Source organism: Pavona decussata, unplaced genomic scaffold (genome assembly GCF_977016875.1).
Source record: "Pavona decussata unplaced genomic scaffold, jaPavDecu1.1 SCAFFOLD_178, whole genome shotgun sequence".
NCBI classification, from domain to species: Eukaryota; Metazoa; Cnidaria; class Anthozoa; order Scleractinia; family Agariciidae; genus Pavona; species Pavona decussata.
Genome location: NW_028145588.1, coordinates 403176 through 415919, shown reverse-complemented (window position 1 = coordinate 415919; position 12744 = coordinate 403176). Strand labels below are relative to the sequence as shown.

At 39.1% G+C, this 12744-nt stretch overlaps 1 protein-coding gene and 2 long non-coding RNA genes across 10 annotated transcripts in view; 2 read left to right on the top strand and 1 right to left on the bottom strand.

The window, feature by feature from the left end:
• The window catches only part of LOC146463380 (kinesin-like protein KIF13A), a 54538-nt gene that overhangs the window by 12271 nt on the left and 29523 nt on the right, over positions 1-12744 (top strand). For 6 of the 7 annotated variants that reach the window (XM_085084470.1, XM_085084471.1, XM_085084473.1 and 3 more), the window contains 7 exons: positions 442-487; positions 2992-3060; positions 3632-3784; positions 8592-8789; positions 9305-9439; positions 9629-9670; positions 10468-10562. In XM_085084470.1, coding sequence (XP_084940596.1) covers positions 442-487; positions 2992-3060; positions 3632-3784; positions 8592-8789; positions 9305-9439; positions 9629-9670; positions 10468-10562 — 738 coding nt within the window. The remainder of the gene's footprint in view (positions 1-441; positions 488-2991; positions 3061-3631; positions 3785-8591; positions 8790-9304; positions 9440-9628; positions 9671-10467; positions 10563-12744) is intronic. The other variant, XM_085084475.1, reaches the window with a different exon arrangement.
• Positions 5066-12744, bottom strand: part of LOC146463362 (uncharacterized) — a 403676-nt gene continuing 395997 nt past the window's right edge. Inside the window, exon 2 of the long non-coding RNA XR_014856917.1 lies at positions 5066-6123. This is a non-coding gene — a long non-coding RNA (uncharacterized LOC146463362). The remainder of the gene's footprint in view (positions 6124-12744) is intronic.
• LOC146463381 (uncharacterized) lies at positions 10954-12472 on the top strand. Of its 2 annotated transcripts, XR_014856916.1 has the most exons (4): positions 10978-11039; positions 11134-11199; positions 11574-11740; positions 12127-12472. It is a non-coding gene; the product is annotated as an uncharacterized LOC146463381 (long non-coding RNA). The 2 variants fall into 2 exon arrangements; XR_014856915.1 differs by having other exon boundaries at positions 10954-11199.

Below are 12744 nucleotides of genomic sequence, written 5' to 3'. Positions count from 1 at the left end.
CAGTTTTCTGGACTTAAAAAAGTTTGTTTTGTTAACTTTTTGTTGTATCTTCAGGACCAACACACTTTCAGGAGAGACAATAATTTGACAGTATATCCTCTGGTAGCTGCATCCCTCAGGGTCCTTACAAAGAGTACATGTAATTCAAAATGGCAGGCGGCAAAGACCCTCTTACACTAGCTGTAAAATGCTCCATGAATCGTAGGGTATTTTGCGACATAACCCACTAGTCTTGATTTTCATCTTTGCTCCTCTTTTACCGGGTTAAAAGAAAAGTGAAGTTGAGATGAAAATCAAGTAGCAAAATACTCTTGACCACAATATTTTGCAGTGTGTACTGGTCAGGGTGTTTGCTGCGTGTGATTTTGAATTTTGTGAGGACCCTTGGGACAAGGTTGCTGCTCCCCTGGTAAATGGAATGTGTGCTTTTCTTATTTATAGATCTTTGGTGACTCTGGGCCAAGTCATTTCAAGTCTTGCAGATCAGGTAATGACCTCTCATGGAAAAATGTTGTCATGGGCTGACAGTACCTGAAGGTTTCTCCTTCTAAAAAGTTTGCACTGAATTCTGTTAATTTAACCAGCTTCAGCCTTAAATAACCCTTTAAGCCCTAACAATGATCAGCAGCAAATTTCTCCTTGTAATATCAATGCTCATTGAACCCCCGAGGTCATGAGAATTAGGCAGATGATCACCCGAGGTAAATTTTCTTGATATTTGAATAACGTCTCCCAGTACCTTTATAGGCAAAGTATGGGAACAAGATAGGAAAAGGGTTAAGTCATGCATTACATACAATATACACTATCTGGAGCCATGCATGCATGATATACAGTACCGCCTGAATCCATATGCACATTGGCACGTGTGAACCGCAAGGGCAGAACGCTTAAAGGCCGGCGCGGTTCACAAGACAAAACCGTGTGGTTCACGAGACGAAACCTAGCTTGAATATTTCCGGCGGTCAAAAGGACGAGGCCCAAACACAATAGCATCTTATCGCCTATTGTGAGTTAATTTATTGTCTTCCGTTGAATAGATTTTTTTCTCAAGTAAACCACATGAAACATGAAACGCTGCCTTGAAATGCAGCCGGTCTTTGGAATCGTCGTGGGGGAGACTAATCTCGGGACTGTTTTAGGTGCATAGATTTCCACCATCGCATAATTCAACGTACACAACTCGTCCATGCATTTTCTCTAGCCGTTTATATTCAAGCGGATTTCCGTAAACAAATCCGGGAAACAGATCAAGCGCGCGATTTGCTTTCCTCCGATGAATGTTGCATGACTTGCGCGACATGTATTACCCGTAATATACATTGGTGACTTCCTCAAGTTCTTCTCGAAATGTTTCAAGTTAAATCAAAATTGAAAGGAATTCATTACCTTTAGATAAAGAAATATCCTTCCTCAAAAAAAATTATCAATGGTTTATTATTGACGTTAATGCGATGCACTTTATGTCAGTTTTGAAAAGTAAGCATCATCTTGTCGGCTTTTGCACGGTGCAAGCAATGTTGTAATTTTCTTCTAATCCATGCGTTTGTGTATTTACTTACCTAAGCGGCCGAAAATAATATTTTTGTGTGTACTTTACTATTATGAGGAAACGGACGTTTTTACTGAGAAATTTTGACACATGAAAATCGAAAACAAATCACTCAAATTGAACCAGTTTACAATTGCGGCAGGCTGTGCCGTCACAGCATCGGAACATTGTTTGTAGTTTTGCTGACGATAAAGGAAATTATTACACTTGAATACTGCACAAACTCTATTTGACGCTCGACAAACAAAAAAAAAGTTTCATTCGTTATTAACAAAAGAAGATAAAATATTTGTGGAAAACAAACGAAAGCATTACGCATGCAAATTGCAAACGAAATTATCTGAAGCGTGACAACACAGACAAGGCTTCATTCGCCATTTTCAATCAGTTTGTTCGAAAAATTTCGAGTTCTGCAAGGATACTTTGATAGGAGATTTACTGAGCGATAAATAATAAGTTATGCGTGAAAAGGTCGAAGTTTAACTTCAAAGTTCTTCATATTGACGTACACCTTGATCTCGAGTGACAGTAGCTCAAGCCGTGAGCGATGCATCGATGAGATCGTTAGAGGTGGCTGTGGTTTCCGTGAAAATCTCTTGGGTAAATGCAATCAAAGAGCAAACAAATACAATTAAGAGCACGAAGACGGTGCCATTGAAGAACGCGTTATTCCCTAGGTTTCGTCCCGGTTTCGTCTCGTGCTTCGTTCGTTCCTCTCGAGGTGGACGCAAGGGCAAAACGCGTGCACTGCCCTTGCATCCACCTTGTGAAACCCGCGGCCGATGTACATATGGATTCAGGCAGTACTGTACATTGTACACTCTGTAAAATGTGACTTCAAATTCTAAGGTACAATTGTATTGGCCAATCAGTTAAAAGTTACATGTACATGTACATGAAACTGTACTAAGCAGTTTCTCAATAATAGTATAATATGTTTTGCGGTGCTTCAATTTTCTGTTATTATATTATACATGTACATTGTAGGCTCTCACTGTTTTATAATGTAAGTGTATAAAATTAATTATTACACCACGCTTTCCTCATAGTTACATGTATTCCCAAACTTGTTGAAATTTCTTGACTTCAAATCTTTAAAATAAATTATAATTTTGTTACAAAATAATAATTAAATATTAATTTATTTGAAAAAATTAATAAGTAAAGGTTTGGTTATACAAAGACAAGTAAAAATAAATGATAAAACCGAACAACGTTTTGGGGTTGTCATAGTCTATGAAAAAATTTAAAAAAATTCAAAGAATTTGAATGTCAAACATGTGGAAATTCTGAGAGGTTAAGGGTCAAATATTATATAGGGTAGATTTTACAAGTCAGATTCTTGATTAAGAAATTCAAGCACATCTGCAAAAAAAATAAATTAAAGTAGCAGTGTTAAGTAAATCTAACCAGACTTGTGTGCGTGGGTTGTTTTTCAGTCTGGAGGTAGATCAAAGAAAGCAGCTCATGTACCCTACAGAGATTCTGTTCTAACTTGGCTACTGAAGGTAATGTGTTATTGTTTGTTAATCAGGGCCAGGTTCTCCCTTAACCATTTAAGCCTGAGCAGTGACCATAATCTAATTTCTCCTTAGAATGTACAGTACTAACAATATCATCTTTAGCAAGTCGATTGACAGCAATTGCTGTTGATTTTTTTTTTTTTTACAATAATCTTGATAAATGTTGAGAAAGAGGTGGTTGTTGTTCTTGGGAAGTACTTTGTGACTGAAGAACATACATGCATGCTGTTGTTGATAAACATCACTGCATGGGAATTTTAAAGCCATCTCTTGATGTTTGTGTCAGAGAGAATAATAATAATAATAATAATAATAATAATAATGATAATAATAACACTTTATTAAGCACAGAATTCAACATTTTACATGTACATTGAAGCTGTGCAGATACATGTATTCTACAAAAAAACTGGTCAGGATAACATCAGAAACTACAACATTTATTTAGTACTTAGTACTCATCTGAGCTGATTACTGATTGATAACTGTGATACAGTCATGTCTAGATAGACCTTCAGCCATACTGTATTCATAATTGATTTTGTTTTATTGTTAGGACAATCTGGGTGGTAACAGTAAAACTGTGATGGTGGCTACATTGAGTCCATCTGCTGATAATTATGAAGAAACTCTCTCAACATTGCGTTATGCTGACAGAGCGAAACGCATTGTGAATCATGCTGTGGTAAACGAAGATCCAAACGCCAAGGTATGAAATAATCAAGGAGATCAGAAATGTTTTGTCTGTGTGCGGATGTCAATGGATACCTTTCTTGTACTGCCTGGGTATAATTATTAATTTGATGTTTCTCTTGTTAGTGAATTTTCAATAAGTACAGTACCGCCTGGAACTATTGACCCATCAGGACTAGGGCATACCTCGTCTTTACCGCGGGTAGTGGCCGCGCGTCCACCTAGGTGAAAACACGGTCGTTCGGCGGTGAAGACGAGGTGGAGTGTGCCGCGGTAAATTTGCCGCGGGCGAAAAGACGAGGCGTGCCGCGGGAAAGAACAATGGGGACTCGTTCCATTTCCAAAATAAGCGTTAGCGTGAGTGAAGACATTTATACCGCAAGTGTTCGAGGTGCGAAGAATCGGTGCTTAATCGAAGGAGTAATTTGAAGTCAAAATGGCGTTGGGTAGTTCGCGTAATAATTCAAATATTGAAATCCTGAATCTATGCCTCGTCAAGTGTTTGTATTCCGTCTTTTCAGAGATACATGTAATAAAAGTAACTAACAATCCAACACTTGAAAGAAGCTTGTTACATGTATCTCAGAGGGTATGAAATACGTGTACGTTGATTTACCTGCTTTTCAAAACACTCAGTGTAAGTTTACGAAAGAGAGTTCGCTGAATTGTCTTAAAAAATCCCTTTTTTAAAATTTGGTTTTCTTAATTTGTTCATTTCGATACAAGCGACGGGGCATACGTCTTGTGAATTAACCATAATTTGCATAGGAGCAAGTTTGACGTTTGTTTTGCACTCGTGGGAACCGCTGCTTCTGATTCGTCAGCTTTTTTTGTACGTGTCCGACCAAACAGCTGCTAAAAATGTCTCCTGAATTTTAGAGCAAGCTTGTGTTCTAAAAAATCGGATATTGAGAAGGAGCATTATTCTTGTTGCAGTCCCGTATGAAAATTCTGAGCGAGACACGAGCGAGATTCCGGCCTGAGAAATGAGCGAGACATAGCCAAACACTAATCAGGCTTGCAAGAGCGTGACATTTTGAACGATACGTGAGCGAGAATCCACCGAGACAAATAAGCGAGACACAAGCCAAACACTAATCAGGCTTGCAAGAGCGTGACATTTTGAACGATAAATGAACGGGAATGGAGCGAGACATTTGTATTGCTGATGTTTCGCTGAAATTATGGCTTGAATTTGTTTCGCTAGAGTCGGGCAGTATTATGGCCTAAATTATAATGTAGGTAAGGCAACACCAGATAATAAAAATAGCACGTACACATTAACTACCTGTCGTACTTCGCGTCAAAAACTCGTTTATTATAAATCTACGCAATGACTACAAATTATGGCTACAATATATTTTAACAAAATTAAACGTTTCTGCATTTAATAGTACTTCCTGAGGTAACTGAAACATCAGAATTAGTGGGATGTTTGCTACGAAGTGAACTGACATATGTGAGTTAAATTGTTTATCTTTTGATCTAGGTGGTGTACTCTACCCGCGATGTTTTCTGTTTGCGACTCTTCGATACAACAACTGGAAATTGAAACAAATACACGGCTATTCGAAAGGCTATTCAAAAGCAAAACTGATTTAGCCTACTTGGTGCCATTGTGACTTTGAAATTATGACAGACAAACCGAGTATAACTTTACAATACCTCATTCTAGCTCACTCCGATCTGTCGAGTACATAAGCCGCGAAACGCCTTGTTTACACGTAGCGGGCGGTATTTTGCTGGGTATTAACCGTAAACCTTTTTCTGTTACCTACAAAATATTTATATTATAAAAGAAAAGAAGAGTCGCTCAAGGTGTGCCGTTTATTTCCTGCTGTTTCCCTTGCTGCACCAGAAGCTTTTGTTTTGAACAGCTAACTTGATTCCTAAAGAGTTAATTTTAATTAAATTTGTTTTGGTTACGGGGCGGTCCTTTTGGTTTGCAGGAACGCATCACGCATTCTGAAAAACAACGTAGAAAACGAAGAAATAATTTAGAGCTGCTATAGTGTTGGTCAGCTTTTTAACAACACCGTTTGAGCATCATTTGAGCACGCACTAATGATTCATCGCTAAAACAAGTTTAACCGTTAAAAGCGCGCGCTGAAAACAGCATTATCATCGGAACAACCCCACATGCAGGTACATATTTATAGCCGTGAATTGATCGTTTTCCATCCAGTGGGAATTCAGGTAAAGTATATCAATCATTTTATCATTATACTTACGTTTGGGACGTACATGGAGAATAAATGAATCCCGAGGAAAGCCGTTTGCTTCTCTTGAATGCGCCAGTTTTACCAAGCTCTTTGAATTCATCCACCGGCCAGGGTACAACGAGAATTTGATACACTGACTTTTTTATCGCTGTGAAAGTATATGTAAGCAAGCAAAATTCCATCCATATCTTCGGAAACTAACACAGTCAAAAAGATTATTTTGAAGAAAATGGAGCTAAACGGTCAAACGTTTGAATGCAGAGCTTAATTTCCTACTTGAACTGCCCGGCGCTAACGTAACGGGATAAGATTTCAAAACAACAGCCAATCAGGAAAGTCGAGTTTTTGATCGAATACCGGTCAACTCGCCTACGTGCAAACTCGCCTATGCCAACTCGCCTACGCCTACGTAGGCGAATTTAGAACATAGCACGCTTGTTTAGGTTTATGGATTAAAGAACGAGTTAGATAGAACATAAAGTTATTTAAAAGACATACATTACTTGAGTGAACTCGCCTATGTCAGGAAGAGAAGTTGCCTACGTAGGCGAGCTGACAAGTTGTAGGCGAGTTTGTTCGTAGGCGAGTTTGCACGTAGGCGAGTTGACCGGATACCTTTTGATCATGCGATAGGTATCAACTATCTCTTTGCTTGAATTGTTTGTTAGTTCAGCAGTGCGTGATTCTACCCCAATTCTTTATTGTATTTTATTTCGTGTAGGTTATATTTCTGATATTTGCACTCGGAGTCAAGTATTTCGCCAAAAAGAATTTATAGCCGTATCAATACTCGTATTAAAAGATCCTCGAAATATGCGAATCGATCATCTTCACGAACGTTCGGTTGGTTTCTCTTCATGCTTGGAACACGCTCAGAGCCAGCCATATTATCGCCCATATTCGTGCATTGCAAAATTCATGGTCTACAAACCCAGAGGAGGTAAATATTTTTTTAACTATCACGTTGATGTATCGTTCCATTCTCGGCCATAACACAGCCTAGCAAATGTTACGTTCACCGCGTAAACGGCGTAAAACCAGTCTCGCTCGATCACGCTAATTTCTAGCCATATTATCGCTCTGAACATAGAAGAAAGAACATAGAAGAAAGAGGTTTAAAATAGACTGTAGACACAAGCGACAAAATTTGCGAAGTCGACACAAGGGTTTCAAGTTACAATAACGTCGTCATGCGCGAGCATATGTTTTATAATCCGTAAATTTCGTAGGTCAGTTATTTTTCCTTTTGCTTTTCCTAACTTAAAATTGAAATAACTTGGCAAAAAATACAAAGTAAACAGCGGACTAACTGTCTAACATTCTGGAACACTGCCGTGTTGCATCAAACAGCTTGTCACGTCAGGAGTCCGAGTGACAATGACCGACAATGTGTTGGAATTGCAATTTTTTGGGCTCTCAGAGCGGCACAAAATATGCCGAAATATTATTTGTTTTCAATTTATAAATGATTTTAAAAGGTCCGGCAAACGGAACTCCACGGACTGTGTCGAAAATTCAAGTTTGCTTGTTTTTTCTTGAGCAAATCTGCACGCTTCGATAGTGAATATTGCGCATTGTCCACAAGAAGTCTTCAAATATTTTGGGTATACCGAGTCTTGAGATATTAAATCAGAATCTTCCTCAAAGGATTTTTCAAGTGTGGTTGGATACTCGAAAACGGATTCTCATTTTCTTCAAATGGTTCAAGCCTTCAAGGGCTGAGAATCCTATGTCTATCGCACATGATCGTCATCCCCAGTTAACGTTCTTCGGTGCGATTTTGCCATTAGAAGCTGACGAACCAAAACACAAAGCAAAGGAGACAAAAGCGTATTCAAACTCTACCGCGTCTTTCCTTTACCGAGGTTTTACCTAGGTGAACTTTCCCGCGGCAACTTTGGAGCCATACCGCAACCAAACTGAGGGAAAAAACGTCCTACTGCAGGAATATCGAGGGAAACCCACGAGTAGGTCCCGCGGCAACGACGCGGCAAATGGGTCTATAGTTCTAGGCGGTACTGTAGCAGGATAACCCCAGGAGTTACCTGTAGCTCAGTGGTAGAGCATCTGAGCTAGTAATCTAATAGTCTTAGGTTCAACTCGGATCTTTTTTCCGAGTATGCCTGTGTCTCTTTCTTGAATAATACATCATTCTCATTCATTCATCAGGCTGAAAATATACCATGCGTTCGACATGCTAATCCTAGCAGTATGCAGGATATTTGTTCCATGAACCTAGTTTAATGGCCTAACCTCCCACGAGTCTCCTGTAGCTCAGTGGTAGAGCATCTGAACTAGTAATCAGAAGTTCTTAGGTTCGACTCCTGTTGCAAGAATTCAGATGTTCTTTTTTGGAGCATGGCAGCCCGGTGCCACTTACTGAAACAATGCGTCTATCAATTTTGTTCTTTTTTGGAGCATGCCAGCCTGGTGCCACTTACTGAAACAATGCATCTATCAATTTTGTTCTTTTTTGGAGCATGCCAGCCCGGTGCCACTTACTGAAACAATGCATCTATCAATTTTGTTCTTTTTTGGAGCATGCCAGCCTGGTGCCTCTTACTGAAACAATGCATCTATCAATTTTGTTCTTTTTTCTAGATTATCCGTGAGCTACGTGAAGAGGTTGATCGTCTGAAGAGGATGCTGGCAGCCAAGATTGCTGGAAAGTCACACATTGTTGAACCTGGTGAGACAACCATCGAGATTGAAGAGATGTTGTCTGAAAGTGAGAAGCTGATGAGTGAATGCACTATGACGTGGGAACAGAAGGAAAAACAAACAGAAAAAATCCAGCAGGTAACAGAGCTGTGTTGTAACTGGTAACTGTAGCTCACTCAGGCCAAATGAGCTATTATACAGTACACCTGTACATGCAGTCCATGATCTAAAACTGGCAGATACACTGTAACCTGCTTCACTCACAGATGTAGGCTGCATCACAATTTTACTTGTACAAGCTCAAATTAAAAAGATTGTACATTGTATGCCTCTCTTGTTACAATGACTGTACTGATGAAACTTGTCCGCTACATGTATATCAAGCCAATTCACATTGTTTGCATGCATGTACAGCTGTACGTGTGTGTGTTTTCTACATGGCATTCATCGCAAATTGTAGTGTTACAATAACTCAACTACAGTGTACTTAACAGTATACAGCATACATGTACATACATGTACATTGTCCAGTGAATTTGCAGATTCTCCCATCAACTCTGAAATCTTAAATGACTTAAAAACTCTCATTGCTTCTTCTAAGTGGCCTAAAAGTGGGTGGAAGTTTATCTGAATTACTGTATTTCTATTCACAGGAAAGACACAAGGCACTTGAAGAGATGGGCATCTCAGTGCAGTCATCTGGGATTGCAGTTGAAAAGTCAAAGTTTTATCTTGTCAATTTGAATGCTGATCCATCAATGAATGAACTGCTTGTTTACTATTTAAAGGTTAGTCTGACTAAACTGACTTTCTCTGAGCACTAAATTTCAAGTTTCAGCTGCAGTTTAATTTTGTAAGAAATGGTTTTTGGAAACTGCAAAAGTACACTGTGTTAACAGTAATGAAGATCTACAATGTACATGTATGCCCATTTATTACACAGACTTTTATTAAAATAATTTTTTCCAATTTGGTAGGAACATACTCTTGTTGGAAGACCTGATGCAGCACACAATCCGGTGAGTTTTGAATAACACTGATGGTAGTTTTCACTTGTCAATTGAGTGCATTTGAAGTTGTATCCCTTGAGAAGAGAAGGAGGGAGGGAGAGGTGTCAAAGCTAAGGAACTGCTAATAGCTACAGTAAGGAACCAGTTATGTGAGTATGATGCTACAGTACAAGTTACAGTGTACATGTAAATATTTGCTTTCACCCATAAGAGGTGCTAATCTTTATCTAATGAGTCGTCTGGTACCCAACTTTCCTGTCATGTTTATTTTTTGCAGGCAATGCCTTAAAAAGTAACAAGATGCCCCCCCCCCCCCCCCTTTTACAGGTTTTTTTTTTATATTTGAACAACAAAACCATACATTTTTCTCTCTTAAAGGTGTAACGAGAACATCTTCACTTTTATATGAGAGAATAGGACTTACTAGTACAATCGTGGACAAAACTGTTAAGATTATTAACTTTTAGTCGATCTCCAAGTTCTACCACTACAATGATGCGTCAACAACACAGCCACCCCATCATCTGGCCTTCAAAGCAACACTGAGTTAGGGGGAGGGGGTTGTGAAGGTTTGCTACTCTCCAGGCAGTGTTTTCCTTAAGGTATACTGTACAGCTGTACATGTACATTGAAATACATACATGTATGCGCAAAATGTGCAATTTTCTTAACAAGTTTGGTCCACGATTGTAGTCGTTGTAATTATCCCATTAACAGAAATCCAGGGACAGATCTGTGTTTGGCTTTGGCCCATTAAGACCGATTACATGTAATTTTGTATCATTTTAATATTTTATTGGTTACAGGATATTCAGCTGGGTGGCCTGGGGATTTTGCATGAACATTGTCAACTGGATATTGAAGAGAATGAAGTTTCTGTTACACCATTGGCAAAAACAGGGTATGGAGCATGTACTTGGGAAATGTTCTTTATGATCCATTCATAAGAGATACTACTAGAGGGGTGAGGGAGGGGTAGGATAAGGAGGGGGGAGGGGTGGTGCTGCTCTTATTGAGTGCAGTGTTTACTGACAAAAACAGGGTACGAAGCATGTACTTGGCAAATGGGCTTTGTGATCCAATGTCCACAAGAGATTCTAGAGGGGTGAGGGAGGGGTAGGATGAGGAGGGGGGAGGGGTGGTGCTGCTCTCATTGAGTGCAGTGTTTACTGACAAAAACAGGGTATGGAGCACATTCTTGGCAAATGGGCTTTGTGATCCATTCACAAGAGATACTAGAGAAGAAAGGAGGAGAAACCAAGCGCCCCATAATGCTTTGCACTTAAAATTTCACCCGTCTCATGGCTTCAGTCGGCCGAGGAGTGCTTCCAACGAGCTTTTTCAATCGCCGAATTGACAGTGATCAAACTGTGTAAAGGTTAGTTTTCTCGCTTTCTGTGAATCTTTATTGTATTATTCCCATAAAACTTCTGTCTCTAGCTCAAAAAACAATCTTTTTGTCCTTCTTTTAGTTTAATTTTTCCGACCTCATTTTGATTGCAAATTGCGTGATGGCTGAATGATCCCGAACAATCGTGGTAAGTGAACGTTGTTTTCGAAATCTTTTGGCCCATAGATAATAGGAATAGCAAAATAAGATAATTTTGAAAGTATTTCGATTTTGGAACCTCGAAGTACCTCACGATTTCAATGTGTTTTATCGCCGCAAAGTTTGGTATTTTTCGGCATCATTATGTGCTCTCGAGGTGTGTTTGCGCCTTGTTGCCGCGGCTTCGCCGCGGTTCTCTTTCTCTCTCGCGAAGAAAATAACCTCTGGCACCCCGAGTAACGCCAATGATGCAACCCTGCTCTAAATCTTTACGGGTTTTTTATTTGATCGTTTGTTTTCGAGACGTTCTTATCAGATATTTGGTTAGATCTTTTTATTACCTTTCTTCTCTTATTTTTCTAGATCAATTTATCATTAATGGATGAACGAGAGAAACGTCCATATGTTTGCGAGTGGTAGTACCCCGAACAAAGGCCACGTGAAGTTGACCTTTGCTGGAACCAGAAAGCGAGAAAAGACCTGCGCGAAGAACGTTGGCTTTTCAGGGAAAAGAAAGCCTTTTGCAAAAGGTATTGTATTTACTTAAACTCATGCATGGGATGTGGCAACTGTGTTGTGCGGCCCTTACTCATGGGCACTGCTTATTGGAGGGAGGGTGTCCATGTATATAAAACATTATATACCTATTTAAAATAATATGTAAGAGAAAAACGAAAAATCTTGTTAGTGAGAGGCCCTGTGCTAAAGAGAGTGCTTATAATATTCCGGTTGTTTAGTGCTGCACTTCTTCAGTGCCCCTTCTTATTATTTTAGGGGCAACACTTATTTGAGTGACTGCCATATCTATTTTGTCAATCTTTAAATAATCACTATTCTTCTAACAGCAAGTGCATCTACATATCTGGAGTGCTAATTTTTTTTTGTCATTTTGTTAATCACTTACTCCACATTGCAGGGAATTTTGCTAAAGGATGGACACAGATTTACCATTTTTTTAATTGGACTCTGAATGAATGCTGCTCTGAAGAGGCATATTCTTCATTTGATGCAAGATCTGAATTTGAGATGGCAATGATACACATAATCACCGTTTATGTCTCCATGGGCTGTGACTGAATCAGAGGAAAGAAAGTTCCATCTTCGTAGTTGGAAGGACCCACCTCCCTGCTTACCACAGGCATACCATCTGTCAGTAATTGTCTTGTAAACTACCTCGCCCCAACCCCCCTGATTTTTTTTCTCATGCTAACTGTGTAGATGCTGTGGCTTTATCTCTTTCTGATTTGAGTTTTTCTTTTTTACAGTTTAGAAAATTCAAATAAGAAATTAATCAAAAAAGATAAATAAAATCACAACACATACATCAGCTCTAGTATGTACTTGTGATCTTGTTGGATTTGGAAATCCAAGTTCTTACACTTGATACCACTATTTGCACTGAAGTGACTAATAAATTATTATTACAAAGACTTGGTTGTACAAGGTTTATACCTAACAATGGAGTTACACTATTGGCGGGAGCTTGCTAATGTAACAAACATGAATAAGTTACTGGAATGAAAACTGTCTCTTG